At 45.3% G+C, this 18,849-nt stretch overlaps 1 protein-coding gene and 1 long non-coding RNA gene across 2 annotated transcripts in view; one reads left to right on the forward strand and one right to left on the reverse strand.

Moving 5' to 3' along the window:
* Positions 1–830: 830 nt before the first annotated feature.
* The window catches only part of Fbxl4 (F box and leucine-rich-repeat gene 4), a 53,584-nt gene continuing 35,565 nt past the window's right edge, over positions 831–18,849 (reverse strand). The window contains exons 11-15 of the mRNA XM_077698701.1: positions 18,676–18,768; positions 14,152–14,259; positions 13,730–13,810; positions 11,980–12,084; positions 831–1,098 (exon numbers count right to left, since the gene is read on the reverse strand). Coding sequence (XP_077554827.1) covers positions 960–1,098; positions 11,980–12,084; positions 13,730–13,810; positions 14,152–14,259; positions 18,676–18,768 — 526 coding nt within the window. The 3' untranslated portion in view covers positions 831–959. The remainder of the gene's footprint in view (positions 1,099–11,979; positions 12,085–13,729; positions 13,811–14,151; positions 14,260–18,675; positions 18,769–18,849) is intronic.
* On the forward strand, positions 2,991–5,642 carry LOC144169504 (uncharacterized). The gene is made up of 2 exons (XR_013322461.1): positions 2,991–3,097; positions 4,286–5,642. It is a non-coding gene; the product is annotated as an uncharacterized LOC144169504 (long non-coding RNA).

Raw genomic sequence — 18,849 nt, forward strand, 5'->3', positions numbered from 1 at the left:
TACTGCATTGGATATATCTCCCAGCAAGTTTCAACAGTGACCGTTCAGTATGACACATTTTAAATCCATTTTAATCTCTGATTGCATTAGAATTAGCTCAGAACGGATACCTTTTGCACATCGGCATGAGCATGACGCCGTCTGCTCCTGGGCCAGAACTGCCGACGCCAGGGCTCTCGTGAAGCGGCCAACACGGTGGCTGCGGTTGGCGCGAGCTGCTCCGCCGTGTGTATCACGTCACGGTTTTGGGACTGACGTCATGCTGCCCGGGCGCGTGGACATGGTGGAAACCATGATTGGTCTGGGAGTGTGCGCACATAACCGGCAGTGGTGCGAAAAGAACGGTGACATCACGCCATCCTGCCACAGAGGCCGCCTCCGTGTTCGTTTTGTCGAAACCGAAACTGACACGAATAAACAGGACTGTCAATAATTATTTACGCTGCAATCGACTGTCTGCACCCATAGCGGCGAAAAAAATGTACTAATACGAAAATTTTGTCTCAGTACTACCTGAAGCTTGCACCACAAACCAAAACTGCAGAGATATCAAGAAAAAATACGAGACGGGCGAACTTTCGGATCAAGTGCGGAAAGGACAAAAATGTGACCGCATCAACACATGAATAGATGACTTGCGTTTTTTTTGTTCAAAAATTGGCACTAAAGCCATAGATATAAAGGGGTGGGTGATCTAGGGGCACTTTAATAAATTGAATATTTAACCCCTAAAGGAAATGGGTGATGTTTCGGGGAGGGCATTCCCTTAGAACATTGCTAAGGCAAAAGAACGAGAAGACGCAGGTCAGTTGCCTAACACTCGAAACATGGAAATGTTGATGCCACATTCAGGCACCTTTATTAAGTTACCAGGTACATCTCAGACATACGACACGATTCGTCCGTATGGTGCAGTGCCATAAATTTGTTGGGAGCGAGAAGGAAAAACAAGGAGTGCATCATCTCCAGGCTTCGGAGATGCTTCTCTTGATCTGCACCCCGGGGTAGGCCTTCCTCCACTCCTGCACCAACTCTATGCTGATTTTGCAGCAGAATGACACGTCTAGGATGCGCAGCTGTTTGCAGCCATTGAGCACTCTGCAAATGAAAAAAAAAAAAAAAAGAGCATCATACAGGTTGTAGGCATTGACTGACATTAAGCATAAATTCCTTCCCAATTACAAGGCATCCCTGCCAAAAACATCGAAGTGGTCTTACGTTACATGCAAAAGATGACTGCAGTGCAAGCAATCCCCAGTATACGAGCAGCAACGGTGATTTTTATTTATATTGTGTAACCTCGTTACAACAAATCTGCTTACAACACATATTCGGATAAAACATAACCGATTTCCGATGTTGGTCTTCCTATCTGTGCCATTGATTAAACTTAGTATACTGCAGATTATGTTACAACATACACTTGAATATAACAGACCAGTTTAAAGGTTAGTAAGTCTATGTTTGTGCCTCTACAGTGGACTTCTTTGAAGTGCAGATAATTTTTCACTTCATACGTTTGCAGTGTTTGTGTTTCTAAATTAGAAACGATGGTGATCAAACGAAAACAATTTGAGACAACTAAAAATAATTGTGAATTAGTAGAAAAACTTTTTGCATCCACTTGCCGTATGTGTAAGTGTGATGTCCTGACAGCCAAGTGATAGGATTTAAAACTTAATGTCAGCACAACAGATGAAATGTGTGCATATAAATGTTATCATAGCTGAAACAAGCAAAAAAAAAAAAAAGAACAATGTAACCCCCATACAATATGGATGGCTAAATCTCCAAGCTTAGCAACAAGACCTTCACCAGCCCTTCACTTATGTTCACATGGAGCCAATGGAAATGCAAGTACAGGCTGATGAAATGAAACAGTAGTAATAATAGTACGAGGAGTGAAAAAAATGGAGAGGATGCCATACAACAGGAGCACAGCAAATGTAAGAAGACTTGTGCGCGAGATTCTGTGACGTGCTTCATGGTGTCGCAGGAGGATGAAACCACTGAAAAACCCAGGTCATCCCAAAGGTTTGTTGGCCTTAAATATTAACTTATTTCGGTGTTAACTAGACTTTGAGAAATGACCGGCATGCTTTCATTTTTTCTGTTTTGTGTTTACAGTACAGTCGAACCCCGCTACAACGAACGCCGCTTCAACGAAATTTCCGCTTCAACGAAATATTTCCAATTCCCCGTCAGCCAGCCATAGAAGTCCATGCAACAAAGTCCTCGCCACAACGAACCATTTGTCAGGCTTGCTTTCGCTTCAAAGAAATTTTCGATGATTTGGGCTGGGTTTGAACAATTATTTTACAATAAAATAAGCATAGCGCCAGCTGTCTGTAACTTTTTATACATTCAGGACGCTTAGTTTCACCGAAAACATGCGCGGTGCGGCCACACCGCCACAAAAAAAAAAAAAAAAAAACAAAAAAAAACTCATAGGCGGACGCCATTGTTTGATGGTGATAACGATGTGGCTGACCGTCTTTACATGAGGCGCAGCCATGAGGCGCAGGCCCGGTTCGCCAAGCCGGAGCTACAGCCAATCCGTATCCAGTTGAAATCGCACAAACATGGAGGAAAAAAAAGCTTAGGAGAGGCCATAGAGTTTCATACTAATATACACTAGAGGGGACACTGGCGCTAGTGTCTATGCGAGCCGTTGATCGTCTGCTTCAACCCCCATGAGGGCGGCCATGCCAGATAGACGTGTGATTTTCGAACTTGGCTTAACTATGCCAACATCTTGACTTGACTCGAAATATCTTTTTTTAAATTAAAAAGCTACAAGTAATGTTTATTACAGTATAAATTATTAGTCGCATAAACAACTTGTACGATACATTAAGTTTTAATTAAGGTTTAGAAGTACTGTTTTATAAGAGGGGAAGTGATTTGTGAACGGCATACGCGGCTGAGTTTAGCGGGGCCGGTGATTCGGCGGCGAAGCGTTTTTTTTTTTTCGTTTTTTTTTTTTTTTTTGCTTGCGAGTCGGCGGTGGCATGTATCTGCCGAAGGGCCGCTGTACAGCGTTAAATTTCGTTCTGGAAGACTACGAGTAGCGGAGCGATGCGTCATATAACCCCAAGTAAGTATACACGGTTGTTGTTCATTTCCACTCATAAGTGCAACTGTTGTCGCCTTACCCGACGTGCGGTCGGCATGCTGACAAAATCGTGAAAGGACGCTGATTAACAGCTGATCGTTTGCTTTGGTGCCTTAAACAAGCCATAACGGCCAACTCGACCACGGAACTCGACCATATCACCTTTGTTCGTCGCTAACACGCAGACGATGTTTTATTGACCGGATGGTTAATCGGGTTCTTTCTTTGTTGCACTATTCGTGTATTCTTGATGTCTTGACGCACTGTAGAGCTGTTTCTGTGAGCAAATGTTAATTTTATATGTTGAGAGCGACAAGCGTAGGAAACAGGGTATCTTATCAGGCCACACAGCGAAAAAATTCTCGTACTTCATTCGTGTTAACCTTCCAGAAGACGGCCTCGTCTTGCTAAGAGCGGCAGGCATGCAGGGCGTTCTGGAGCAGTGGGCTGCATTTTACGGGAGTTCCTAATTTTGTGAAAATTCCCGTGTAGAATGTTTCTATTAGATGACCAATAACGCGCACTGATATATCTAAGAACCGTGTGTGTACATTACACGCCCACAAGTACCAATCATCACCTGTCTAACCGAGGTCTCACGCCCAGATATAACCAGGTACGCGTGTTAAATTGAAGGCTCTGTATTTTTTCCAGTGCCTCTATACAAGCGTGCCGAAGCGCAGGAACAGTTGGAAATTACGTGCGAAGGTGTCAAACAGCGTAAATGTTGCTGATCAGACGGTGCTTGCCTAAATAGCAACTAAATAGTGCCTCTGGGGTGCCATTCCCATAATACACAAGCTGCCTTCATGCATTCGTTGTTCCGTAGCTGTTCCACAATAAGTTCAAAACATTTACTCATTTTGTGTGGTTGTTCAGTCTTGAATAATCCAACTGCTAAAGTCATGTCTTGTTAAAGCACGACCTCTGAAAACATTGTTGGCGTCTTGTGAGTTCATTGTATGTGCCTTCTCTTTGGTTTAAGTAATGACTTCAGTGTCAACACGGCAGGGCGCAGCTGATCGTAACTGTGTGTTTTTATATGTTGCTGGAACCATTTTTGTAAATAAGCATGCTAGTGTGCTGGATTTTAAGAGTACATACTTGTGCTCTAAATATCTGTAAAAAAGCCTTGCAAAACCTTCAATGATGCCATCCATTTCGATACAGGTCTCAGCTGTGTCAGCAGTGCAAGGAGCAGACCAGCAGGCAACACAAGAAGCTGCACCAGGCATGCAACCAGTTTCCAAGTCAGGATCATTGGATGGATCATCAGCAGCGCAAGACAAGGCAGGCATGCCGCCAAGCTGCCAAAAACACAAAAATTCTAGCAAGGGCCACCGTTGAAAAAGCAAAAGGGCTTGGGGAGAGGTTGATTGCAGCCTACGATATGTAAATAGTAAAAACAATCCTGTACATTCAGCTGCACAATAAAGAGAAAAACAAGTGGTGAAGAAAGTGCCTTGTAGTGCATGGAAGATGTTCTTTGAATCTTGCTTGTTAGGCACTCAAGATTCAAACTATTTTTCTCGGGTACAAGAAAATTAGTTATTCGAAACCATCCATTGTATGCATAAATGTGACTTATAGCAGTGGCTTCATTTGCGATAGCCTTGGCACAGCATGAAACCAACTTCATTTAACTACTATGAGCAGCCGTTTGAAGACTTGTGTACGTGCTTATTGAACTGAAAGAATGAAGTGGAAGTATTCTGCGTGGTATTTTAGCCCACTGTGTTCCAAAGTGGTATTCACTTGAGGGACCGTGCTGAGGAGGACTGTGTGTGGTGCCAATGACTGTGAGAGAGCTGGCACGTCCTCACTGCCCATGTAAATCTCTATTGAAGCCGGGTTCTATTGTGCACCTTTCACAAACTTTTTGTGGCGCCGCCACCTCCTCCAGCAACATATTCATGAAGGTGTGACGTAGGGGATCAGCTTTCACCACGTGAATGTCAGTTAAAACTTACATTATACGTTGTGGCTGCAGTGTTTTGTTTATGCACCATTGATGTATGCCCAAACAATGGATTGAAAAATGTTAAGCTGCCCTTTCCCATCTTGCACTGTCAGTATGGCTCAAAAGGTTCTGATCAGTGGGGTAGAAGGCTGCCTCACCTACTTCTGGCTGTTATCAAGTTGCAGATTGTATCCACCCACTGCTGTTCACTGTGGCTGTATATTCTCATGCCGAGTGTACGCTGTTTTAAGACCTTTGTTTGTTCGTTGATCAGATATTGTTGCCCTGCTTCTACTGTGCTGGCAGATGCTGATCGAAACACTTCTGCTCTACAGCTATAAGCTTTTCTAGGGTTCCTTTCATGCAATCTTTTTACCGTAACCTAACGTCGCATTTGTTCGTCACTTACAGTAACCATTTTGTTGATTCCTGCATAAAGCAGCCTGCGTACATCAGTATGCTGGTTGCGAAAATGGCAATGCTGGTAGGTAGCTACAAACTAAATCCTGGTACCAATATGTTCACAGTGGCTCTTGGATGGGACAATAAATACATTGATGCGACATGCTTATGCCTTCACTCATTTTCACTGCGTAGTTTGCATGTTTGCTGTTCACCAGCCTTCAAAATTTTAAAACAACTTCCTCAAGGTAAGCTTGCACTCTTGATTTTGTTGTATTAAGCAATACTGGCTCTTGGATGGGAAAATAAATACATTGATGCGACATGCTTATGCCTTCACTCATTTTCACTGCATAGTTTGCATGTTTGCTGTTTACCAGCCTTCAAAAGTTCAAAACAACTTCCTCAAGGTAAGCTTGCACTCTTGCTTTTGATGTATTAAGCAATGCTGTGCTTTTTTTATTAGTGTTACAGAGTATGACTGTGGTGAGGGCTTTTTTATAAATGAGTGAAACGGAATTCTGCACTTTGCTGTTGGCACAATAAATTCACACAGTACTCGCCTAGTGCAGTCGCCAACTTTTTCTCTGTGCTCAATATGCCTGTCTCCAGGCGCTGAGCCAGGGTTCCACTAACGCAAACAGTTGCTACAGCAACACCTGCCACTGGATGGGGAACACTATTACCAATGTAGACTCACAGCGACTTCATTGAATAGCAAGCATGCATGCCGGTGATCGCCTCATATGGCTTCACCAGTAGCTATGTAAGCCATGGCCCAAAAGTACTGTAGGCCCCAGGCAATCATTTGGCCACGTTCTGTTGCAATAGGTAAAGCCATTCTACCGTTGCAGAGGTACATTTTCTTCCCCTGTCTGATACTGCACTGCATATACAGAGTATTCATTTCATTACATTGTTTTTACCTTCAGCTTCAAACACCCCATATGCGTCCATGGTTGCGGGCGGTCACAGCGATTGCGCGTGAGCCTTGGTTAAACCGGTGAATACACGCAGCTGATTAGCAACGGAAAGGGACTGTGTCGGCTGTGTTGTGCTTGCGGGAACAGCCTAGCAGACGACGGTTGCACTGGCGGAATCGTCCTATGCAAGCGGCCTACCCTCACTTGTTTCGCCGCTTTCTCCCACGATAAGGTGCCGACCCACCCGCTGGTGGACGCTCCCGCAACATTAAAAAAAAAAAAAAAATCACCGGCTGTGCACACATACTTACTGCTGATAAAAGATTTTTATTTGTCTTCGGCGCTACCGTGCTCGTGTTATAATCGCAAGCGTAGTCATGAACGTGGCTAGGACGGAACGCACTACCCGGCGCGGGGTGCTTCCCGTATCCATTCATTCCAGCCGTGCAGTATTTGCGCACTGCAGCCGCTGGAATCGAACGCCAACAGCAATTCTGCCCCGGAATGACCCACCGACGCTTTCGACGCCGAAACCGAAACTGACGGAGCGGAAAAGTACGAAGCCTAGTACATATAACAATCGTCAAGCCTCAAGTTAAGCCAAGTTCGAAAATCACGAGTCTACGTCACACAATCACCTCCATGGGGGTTGAACGATTGCAGCGCCAGTGTCCCCTCTAGTTTCATTAGTATGAAACTCTATGGGAGAGGCCCCCAGCTATCCCCGCGCATTGGCAAAAGTGTGGAGGAAGTCACGTGTTTTTCGGCGGCCATTGGAAGTCGCGTTAGCAACGGCGTCCGGGCAACAGCCCGCCCGCCGTTCGCCAGTCATGGAGGAAAGGCAGCGCCTGCCTTGTCGTCCGATTGCGAAGATTGCTGCTTCGCTTTGCTGCGCTGTGGTCTTGCGGAACTCGAAACGGATGCTGCGAGTTGCGACAGCTGCGCCGATGTGAATATGTCATTTAATTTCTACTTGCGAGTGCACCTTGTACCGCGTCAAGCTATTGCTCCGGTCGCGATCACGACGAAGTGCAGATATCGTGAACGCGCCGTCCCGTCGTACGAGCGGACACCCGTCAGGTAGATTTTCGGGAAGTGATACACGGTGTGCAGTACGTAGGCGACTTGCAACCCAACGATTCGCAACTCAATTTTTTGGTTATCGCCGCTGCAATATATAGTTTGCTAGGCCGGCAATGCGCGGCAGTGCTTTTGCAACTGTTACAAGGTAGATTCCCAGTTGATATAATTCCATCGTCCTATTACCTTAGTAGGTGTCCGTCTGTTGACTGGAAGAGTGCTGGATCTGGAATCTGGATCTTTTTGTGGTCTCGCTCTGGATTTCGCTTTTCAACGCTTCATACTGCGAGGTTAGTGTATGAACGTTTTCAACTGATATCACCTTGAATTTATTGACACTGAGACAAGTTTAAACTTGGCGAAAAAAAGTTTATTGACGCCACCCACCCTCTCATTTTTTTTTTTACTCAATAAAACGTTTTGCCTCCTCCTCCTCCTCCTCCGCAAAAAATTCTATCGAAGGCACGCGAACAACGGTAAAAACATTCCACAATTTTTTAGCGTGAAATCTGCATGAAGTACTGCTTACCTATATATATAGAACGGCCGTTTAATTGACTAGTCATCTCTGGGATTGCCAGTGAAACTGCAACGCAAACTTGGACACTTTCCAGTCCGGTAGCCGCACGGCGTTCGCCCACTGTTTGCGGCGTTCTCCATCGCTTGGGAACCTATAAACGGCGGCGATTGCAAACAAAGGATGAATGCACACCAATGTACAGCAATACTTGTCAGCGGAATGATGCACTAACCGGTGGAAAGTGACGCCCAATTCCTTGGGTACCGATCGCGACTTGCAGCCTGGCACCGAGCATTGCGGCATTGTTAGAGCGAGCCGCTTCGCAAACCTGCTGCGGCCACACTGAAGACGTGTAACAGTGTAACCGCGCGTTTAGGTTCACGGTCACGCGCTGCAAAACGGCCTTCTACCTGCCTATCAGCTGATTTCCGCCGGCTCGGCGCTGGCAGATGCAGACGACAAGAGAGGCGATACAGGACGGAGGAGGCGGAGAAGGTGCACCGAGAGAGAGAGGCAAAAAGAGTCCGCCAATGGCATGGAGGGCCAATGGTCCGCCATTCGACTTACAGAAATGGCGTTTCCGGCTGCGCTTGGTGTGACGTCAGGGCCTCTCCTAAGCTTTTCTTTCCTCCATGTCGCACAAATGTGCTCCGCTGCTGGCGCGGCGCCGTCATGTATGCGTTGTGAGCAGCTGTCCTTGCCGTTTTCCTTCTACCATTCTTAATAGCCAAGAGCAAAAATCATGTTTGCGTGTTTGGTCTTGAAGCCAAGTCATCCTATCTTAGTCATGAGCGCGCAGTTGTGTTAAATGCAAGCGCGCGCGTCTAACCTGCCAAGGTCAGTAGCTGCCGCGCCGTGTCAGATGATAAGATAACGGCACTGCTCCTGCTACAAGTGAGAGGGGGGCTTCCCACGGCCTAGCAGCTATCTGGAAGTAATCAGCTCGATGGACACGCCTTGTACAGCAATACGTTTTGCGCCTGCATTTCTTCACCCCACTCCGCAACGCGTTCTTCGCGTGCAGTGAAAGAACAGATAACCATTGGTATGTTTGTTATCCGAATAAACATGACGTTATTGCGCGTCACTCCTTTTTCTAAACATTGTATTATGCTGCCAATGATGCGGAAGCATACGGGGCTATTTTTCTGGCCTTTCCGTGGTGTGTTGCGGCAGATTTCGCCTCAACGAATTTTCGCTTCAACGAAATTTTTCGCACGTCCCGTCAATTTCGTTGTAGCGGGATTCGACTGTACTTGAGAAGTTGTTATAACTGACCCCACCCACGATTGCATCAAAATCTGCAGTAACAGTGTTTGGATTGCTCGTACTTCTTTTACGGCAGAACAAATCATGATCACTACCATGGTCTGTAGTAACGAGGTTATACTGTAGCACCATTGCTATCACTGTAAGCTGCAATAAGAGTACACAGAGCAACTACTGCAGGCAGCCATGTGTGTGCAGGCACGTGTGTGCTTGCACCAAGTGCATCAACAAAGTAAGTTTGCTCAGCTTACAAACAGCGGCGATGATTATCGTACTTCTGCTACCTTTCCCCCTTCAAAACAAAACGTCGCGTCCCATATGGACACAAAAGAGTCGCACAGTTTGCCTTCTGTTGTGGAAAAAACTGACAAACAACCAGGACTGATAAGACAATAGTCTCAGGTCACGGTAACCCCTGTGCTTGAAGAGCATCACTCTCAAGTACTCCAATCAATTCGTACCTGGTAGTCACCTGAACCCATTGATGCTGCATCAGTGAGGTATACGGAAAATATTCTTGTATGTGTCAAAACCTTCTGTTTTATTAACCAAAGTATTGCTACTAGTATATATCCCCTTCATAAAATGGCATCACCTATCACAAATGCCTCCCAGAGTTTAATTGTACTATGGCCATTTTTAAATCTATTTTGTCTCTGGAGCGATGCACCCCAGCCAACGAAACGAACAAATAGAACACAAAATTAATGACTGTGGCTCGTTGAACCTTGTAAGGTTGTGAGCTTGTTAAGAAGATGACTCCTACCAGCACTGTTCATTTTGATACTGGCAAACTTTGTATACTAATTAATTTTGTAAAATCCAGAGTTACATCAAACTTACTATATATGGTTTTATTACAAATCTGGTACAAGGCTTGTCTACACTTTAATGAGAGTTGACAGTATGCATAAAGGCTAGTAAAAAAATTGTGAAAGTGCACTCCGACTGCCCCACTTCCCGCTCTCTTTGCTGACGCCATGACTGACCCGCTGAAAAAGGCTCTGCTCTGCTTCCTTGCCCTTCACTCCATTGGTTACCTGAGGAGTGCTGCAGCGACAGTTCTTTGAAACCAACTAACCAATGACAGTGCACATTTGAACACCTGTTACAGTCACCAGACGAGAAACGCAGGGGCAGCCTACTCATAACTTTCTCACTTTATGCAATGAGCGCTTAGTTTTGAGTAGCGGAATTGGTCAATGTGTGTGCTCTCAAAAAGAGAACATAGGCACACCAATAGCAGAAAATTTTCTTTTTCAGCCTAAAGCTAGTGAATTAGGAACAAGGTAAACTTGTGCTGATCCCATTTTAGGAGTTGTTGCATGCAGATACAATTTGACCTGGGCCCGCTCGCTCGAACAAACATGCTTATTGGCAGTCTAATTGACAGTCTAGTCGTATTCACAGACTTCAAAAGGTATTCGAACAGGATTTACACTAGTGCGCTTTCCCGAAAGCACACAGGCTAGGTTAGAGAGCAGTCTTATTGAAGCCTAGGGAAAGTGGGCACCTGGATGTGCATGGGAGAGGCCCCTAAAGAAGAGTTGGGTTTGGTGTTGCCGGCCAAGAACAAGCGTTTGCTTTGAACCATTATCGGTACAATCCTATCAATTTGGCCAATCGGGTGGCGTACGTGAACACTATTACGAATCATTTACAATAACCTGGTAACTGGCCAACTCACGCGGCGCGGCCTCCCTGCGCTGTTTCTGGCAGCACGCACTGTATGCTCCCCTCATGCTCTCTCTGCGCGAAAGAGGCCCTGCGCAGGCGGCGGGTGCCCAGTGCACGAGTCATGAATTGGTGGCCTGTTTCGAAACCGTCTGCTAAGCGCCGCAACTGCTGCGAGATCGCCTGCTAAGCGGCACTTAGTAGACAATTTCTATTATCTGTCAGACGATTTCAATCGTCTGCTAAGTGGCCTGCCCGTCGTGTGCACACTTCTAATTGCTACTCGTGAAAGCTCGCGTAACGTTTTGCTACCGGAGTGCGATGTCACATTGGCGCAATTTTGATGCACGTTTTGTCCTGTGAGGAATTAGTCACGAGTGGGATTCGGGTTTCTCTTCTCACACACGGATGCAAATAGGCTAAGGAGTTGTGCTGCTCAGCACAAGGTCACGGGTTACATTCCCGGCCGTGGTGGAAGCTTTTCTGATGGAGGCGAAAAGCAAAAACGCTTGTGTGTACTAGATTTCGGCACCTGTTAAAGATCCCCAGGTGGTCAAAATTAATCCTGAGCCCTCCATTATGGCGTGCCTCACCGCCTGCATTGTGCTGGTGCGTTAAACCCTACAATCAATCAATCAACGGATGCCAATAGCCCGGCAGGGAAAGTCAGCATAAGTCGTTGAATGAGATTGCTTGGTGCAGGCTTATTCACAGTCATGTCGCAATCTTGTTTGGAATCTTATTACAGCTGTGTTATAAGTTCTAAGTCTTATAGCATAGGGAACATAAGACCTCAAATAAGTCTGCCAACAAGATTAGACTGTGAATAAGTCTGTCTCATTGGGCTTCAAGCAAGAGGGCCCTGATTTAGACAAGCACCGTACAGATCCTTTATGTGCTTTCAAATGCCTTTGGCAAGGGGCAGATGTGTTGAAACAAGAGCCAAAGCAGCACCATATTTGTGCCTATAAGCTTATCAGACTGCCATAGCCGCATGCACTTGGCAAGAGCGAGGACTGAATCCAGTCCGACTTACCGAACAACTCCGGATGAGCTTGCTTCTGCGGATCCCAAGATGTCAAGTTGTTCCAGCTCGCGGCAGTGCGTCGCGATGGCAACGAGGTCACCGTCACAGACAGCACTGGAATGGGGGTAGTTTTATGTATCACATGCCCTAGCATTGCGCAGACTGCACACAGTATCGAAGCGAAATTTCGTAATCTCAGTCAGTGTTGCGGTGAATTACGTAAGCTGGTTCAAACACTTCACTGTGAAATAGCTTGGTGCAAGAAAACTGCATCGATGGCAAGCTCGAAATAGTTCATATACCCTATGGCATTTACACCAACGCCAAATAGTCCTTGTCTACACCGTAAATATGGAAAGCTCGAAAGGGTGTTGCTAGAGGATTTTCAGGCTCCTTCAGATTCATTTCATTTAAGCAAAGTGTCATTAGGATTAGCAACAGAAGTTTCAATGTGACAATTTGTCCAGAAGACATACAATAAAATATTGCACATAACATGCACGTTAATAGAATTTGGCAGTTGGAGATAAAATCAAATGAAAACTTAACTAAGAGCAGATTAATGTGGGCATGAGTCAAGACCAGAGAAACCAAAATAGCAGCGAAATAGATTAGGCAATAACAACCCGTAATCTGCCCTGCCCTACAACATTAGCAACAAAGAATAATGGGGAAAAAAAGATAATTGCAGCCACTTTAACCTTTTCACTGCCACTCCTAAGACAACTCGTGCAAGCACAATTTGTATTCCGCACAACCTTTCTTAATGGATGAGGAAATCCTGAGTTTACATATCTTGCTTGGCATCGTAGTGATATACTAGCATACAATTTCCACCGAACGAACATGAAAAAACCTGCCAGGGAGGAAGAGCTGACCACGAAAAAACATGGCAGTGAAAAGGTTAAATATTGTTTGCATAAGAAACTACCGTGCACAATAGTACTTTCTATGCTGAGCTACAACAGGGTGTCTACGAAACTTTAGTTTTCCTGAGCATTTCATCCAAAGTTCTCTACCTGGCAGATATTTTATGAGGCTCACTGCAGTAGCTCACATGCATTGGTCATGCTGCCAGTCCATTTAGTATTTAGCAAATAACAGTCATCTCTTTATCTTTAAATTAGCCATTACCCCTGACGGATGACAACTAAATTACACTTGAACTAACAGTATTTTCTTGACTGCGCATTTAAATTTCTGTGCTTTTTTTTTTCTTCAAGAATTGAATCTTTCACATCCAAAACTGAATTTGTGGGGTTTAACGAGCTGAAGCTACACATAGGCTATGAGGCGTGCCATAGTGGAGGGCTCCGGATTAATTTTGACCACCTGGGGATGTTTTAACATGTGCTTGGCACGTGGGTGTTTTCGCTTTTCACCTCCATCTAGACATCTAGAAAGGCTGCCACCACAGCTGGGACCAAACCCGCTCAGATCATCAGGACGGACATTTCTGTTTGTGTGAATAACTTGCTTACACATTATCCTTTTACTTTTTAAGCTTTACCTTACTGCACAGTCATAGTGCTTTCCAATTAGGTCAGTTTTGAACTGCTGAAAGGACCCTGAAGCTCCTCTTCCCATGTGTATGTGTGCGTGCGTGCACGTGCGTGTGTGGAAGAGCCTGGTTAATAAATGGTTTACAGGTTACTCCATTCTGAATGCAATCACTTGTGGAACTGTTTACAACAACAGGCGCTCAAAAGATTTCAGAAGAAAGCAGTCAGAGACAGTTAGATGGAACAGCTGCAATTACCGAACGGCAGTCAAGAGCAGCCTCTTCAAATGCCGGCAGCCCTTTGCGAGTTCATGGATGCACCCAAAGTCGATGCTGGTGCTGTCAAAGAGAAAAATGAGAAGAGAAGAAGTAACTTGTTGCGCACCCTCAAAACTCAAACAGCAGCACTAAAACATTTCTTTTTTTTTTTTAAGGGAGACAAACTGTGCACTCCTTACACAACAGGGAGACATTGACTACAGCTATGTTCTCGGAGAGCCTGCACCCTCATTTTGCTATGCACTGGCCTTGCTCCTCGTTTAGGTAATGCATTGCCCACAGCTCGCGCAGTTTCCACCTACAACTTAGAATCAAATATACGCAGAGCAGGCATCAGTGCTACAAGGCGCAGAGCAGCTTTCTTTTCCCTCAGGACCGAGGGACATAGACACGGTGCTCACCACCATCCTAGGTCGAGGCTGACGATAAGTGGACACGACCGGGCAAACAGGTTCACACCGACTGCAGACAGCGTTCTCGCACGGTACAGGTCCAGGGTTTTCAGGTTCCTGTAAAAGACAAAAAATGCGCACTTCTTACAAAATGTAGCTGGGAAGCTGTCACTTCCAAAAAATGTCTGAGCACCCCGTGATTTTCGCTAGCACAGTGTGAAAACCTGGATATGCAAGCCATGGATAATGTTGCTGCCTGAACAGAGTAGACTATTCCTCACACAATAAAGGGAGGCCGAAAGGAAGGCCAATGTGGTTAGCCAGAGCTTATCTGAACCATGTAAAAGCCAATGCTGTAGCTTTAAAAATTTCAAGTGACTAGGTTGCTTTTAACGCTATTACCCACTGTTCCAGGTGCCTGAGCATGTGGGTGCACTATAGCTTGAAAACCTTATACCTAGTGAGTATGCAAGTACACATGGATTCATGACACATGCACGGGCTAGGGATGGATGAAAGTTTACCACAATTAGAATATCAGGATTTGAAAGGTTATAATATTTTAAAATTAAAAATCAAGGCCCTTTCTTAGGAGAAAGATGGTTAAAACGCAAAGCTTTCTCCATGCAAACTGAGTCAAGTGAACGTCCAAAATCCACGCTCCCAACGCCAAAAACCCAAACTGCCAAAGTCCAAAGCCAGCACCCGTGCAATGAACCCAAAGGAAATCGAGTGCGATGATGGTGCAATCGGATAGACGTCGGCTTTATAACGCGAGAAACGCAGGTTCTATTCTCACCGCGGGGAGTTTTAATTAAGCGCAGAGCACTTTAGGCGCTCGCCTTGTCGTCGTAGCTCGCTCGCTGGACCCAAGTAAAGCAACAGGGAATTCTGTTGTAGCACTGTCGTCGCGGCGTACCCCAGAGACTTCGAACGCCAAGCGGTTTATATAGCCATAAGCGTTAGAAACTCGTGAACTGCTGGTGCTTGTCCTACATCTCCCCGTTGTTTAGTGCAAAGAAAACTGTAGGTACATTTGACGCAAAATATACGTAATTAACCGGCAGCACCCACATCCATTGCGTTAGGAACACTTGTTGAATTAGTTTTTACAACAGTAAGCAAAAAAAGCGGCTGCGCAAGAAAAAAAAATGGCAGGTTCGAAATGACACAGAAAGGCTCCACGCGCAAGAAGAAGATGGCATATTCGAAATGCCGCAGAAAGGCTCCAGCTGCGCAAGAAAAAAATGGCGCAATTGAAATGACGCAGAAAGGCTCCAGTATACGAAATTAAAGCAAGCAGAAAAAGAACAGAACTCCTGCTGGCACAGTTTCAGGGAGGGGGCGCGCACGAACACTGCGGAGGCGGGAAATTTGAAATGCATTGGGTGGTAGCAGTGAGCGGATAACGGCGCTACAGCCCATTATGGTGAATCACTGCTCTGCACTTCCAACAGCTTCCCCACTGAGTTGAAAGGCTTTAATTTTGTATCAAATTGTGCACATCACGCAAACGCACAACTCGTTAGCCGTGTGTTTGGCACACATTCTGAGGGAGCCGCTGTATGCTTGCTGTGTGCGACTCGTCCGCGCTCTGTTCAATGTTACCACCACATTTGTGGACGCTTTTTTTTTTGTTTTATCATCTTCAGCACATGCCCTCCCATTGTGTAAAGTTTGCTTTTCTGCCATAAGTTTTGGTTGCGACACCGCCATCAGTGAGGCCAAAGGAGCTTCACTTTAAAAAGAAGTCCTCAGAAACCCAAGCACTGCTTTTGAGTTGTGAATGCGGAAGCAATAATGCCCAATTGAAAGCTCTGGGGATGACGTGGCATTGAACAGACATGCCGGTAATTGTTAGCGCTGCCATATAGCGGGAACGGCTACAGTACCAGCAATGTGTGGCACTGCTTTGCAGTGTGCCCAGGCTCACTTGTGACTGCTGCACGGCTGGGTGAGGCTGGTGCATACCTACGTAGTTTAGGTGCTTTCATGCCTTCAAGCTTAATGACTCTTGTACCTAGCACTGGAAGACAAGCCAATACAAGAGGGGCCTTTTCAAGGCACCCTCACATGGTATAGCCACAGAGCTACTATCCCAATGTCTTCACTGCCCAATAACGACCTCCTTTTGTGGGGAAAAAAAAGGGGGTTTGCTTGCTGTGATGCAAAAAGAAACATCCAAGTAGTTTTGGGCGTCGGCAGGATTTTGTCTTGAGGGGAGAAAACTTATTATATATATATATATAGTAAGGAAATGAGGGGCTCGTTGAGGAAATACAGAAACATAGGTCGGCAGTTCACAACGCCAAAGGAGGCATAGGGGTGTGGTTAGGCTCTATTTTTTACTACGATTAATGAAGTTAAGATTTTTTTTTAAATATAAGGATGAAAGAAAGAAAGAAAAACGCGCCCAGAGTGGGGACCGAACCCACGCCTTTCGATTAGATCTCGAATGCCTTACCAATTCGGCTATCTGGGCGACTGTGTTCTCCTTCACTTTCTGGGCTATTTATATTTACTAGAAGTGTATCTGACGCTCGAGGGTGGTAGCCAGCGCCACTCTGACTACACGGGGAGAAGGGGACCTTCTTTTCAACCTCCGGGGCGTGACTCAAACGTCTACAGCCTGTCATGAGTGGATAACTGGCGGGAAGCCCTCTTGCCAGTTATGACAGGCTGTAGACGTTTGAGTCACGCCCCGGGGGTTGAAAAGAAGGTCCCCTTCTCCCCGTGTAGTCAGAGTGGCGCTGGCTACCACCCTCGAGCGTCAGATACACTTCTAGTAAATATAAATAGCCCAGAAAGTGAAGGAGAACACAGTCGCCCAGATAGCCGAATTGGTAAGGCATTCGAGATCTAATCGAAAAGCGTGGGTTCGGTCCCCACTCTGGGCGCGTTTTTCTTTCTTTCTTTCATCCTTATATTTAAAAAAAAATCTTAACTTCATTAATCGTAGTAAAAAATAGAGCCTAACCACACCCCTATGCCTCCTTTGGCGTTGTAAACTGCCGACCTATGTTTCTGTATATATATATATATATATATATATATATATATATATATATATATATATATATATATGTACGGTAATAGGGTTTGGAAATGAGGGGCTCGTTAGGAAATACAGAAAGAAATGCCGGCAGTCTACAACGCCAAAAAAAGCATAGGGGAATGGTTACCATTCCCCTATGCTTTCTTTGGCGTTGTAGACTGCCGGCATTTCTTTCTGTATATATACAGGGTATCCCAGCTATCATGCACCAAGATTTAAAAAAAGAGAAATTGCGTAACTTGAAGAAAACCTAGTGCATAATGTTTGCAGTACTGTGAAGAAGTGGAGAGTAATTTTTTCGTTAATGAGACTTAATTAATTGATTGTAATTAATTATCTAATTCGAGAAATACTGTCCTAATCACTAAAGTGTCAATGAGGCACTTGTAGGCAACCACGAGGGGCATCTAACTGCGCTATTTTCAGCGACGAACTAATTGCGTACTCATTTATTCTGACTGATACAGGAAACCCGCGAAATATGAAAAATACCCCGTGACGACGCTTAAAGCAGCGTCCCCAAACAAAGCTGATTGAACGCAACTGTTTCGCGTGTTACCCGCCCGAAGAGACAGCGCATCACCTTGATCATAGCATGCATGGAAGGAGCAGCAGCAGCAAGATTCGCGGGACGCGTGTGCAGATAAGGAACAAACGCGGTCGCGATTTCTTCTTTCTTTTGCCTATTTCATTCTGGCTAACTCAGCGGCAGCCTGTTTGAGGGTGTTGCTTTACGGTGCGGGCGGAGGTGCCGTCACGTGGTATTTTTCATATTTCGCGGGTTTCCTTTTTCAGTCAGAATAAATGTGTACGCAATTAGTTCATCGCTTAAAATACCGCAGTTGGATGCCCCTCGAGGTTAGCTACAAGTGCCTCATTGACACTTTAGTGATTAGGACAGTATTTCTTGAGTTAGGTAATTAATTACAATTAGTTAATTAGGTCTCATTAAAGAAAAAAATACTGTCCGCTTCTTCACAGTACTGCAAACATTATGCACCTGGTTTCTTTCGAGTTACGCCTTTACTCTTTTTTTAAATCTTGGTGCATGATAGCTGGGACACCCTGTATATGTATATGTATATGTATATAGCGAATCAGAATTGGGAAATGAGGGGCTCGGTGAATTAAGACAGAATAAGGGTTGGCAGTCAAGAAAACCTTGGGAAGCAAAGGGGGAATTTGGTAGGTCATAGAAACAAATGAAGAATTTTTCGAGCCAGAAAGAAAGTGGTGAAAAAATGCCCGCCGGGTTGAAAAAAATCCCATCCGGCGGGCATGAAAAATATCCCACCCAGCGGGCATTTTTTCACCACTTTCTTTCTGACTCGAATAATTCTTCATCTGTTTCTTAGACCTACCAAATTCCCCCTTTGCTTTTAGAGGTTTTCTTGACTGCCAACAGACAGACAGACAGACAGACCTTTTGTAACCCCTTGCGAACACCCATGCAAGTAGTGACGGCGGCCACTACTCACTGCAGGTGAAGGCCAATCTCCAGGGCAATGTCATCATAGTTGTTCACGACGGGACAGCTCCCTAAGCACAGGTGCTCCAGTTTGGTGCAAGACCTGCATGAATTGGGAGAGGACCTTCACTGCATGAGTGAAGGACTATTTTTCTTTTTGCTGTAGCAGTTCAGGATTTAAATG

Source organism: Haemaphysalis longicornis, unplaced genomic scaffold (assembly GCF_048455015.1).
Source record: "Haemaphysalis longicornis isolate Haplotype H1 unplaced genomic scaffold, Haemaphysalis longicornis Haplotype H1 scaffold_2, whole genome shotgun sequence".
Lineage (NCBI taxonomy): Eukaryota > Metazoa > Arthropoda > Arachnida > Ixodida > Ixodidae > Haemaphysalis > Haemaphysalis longicornis.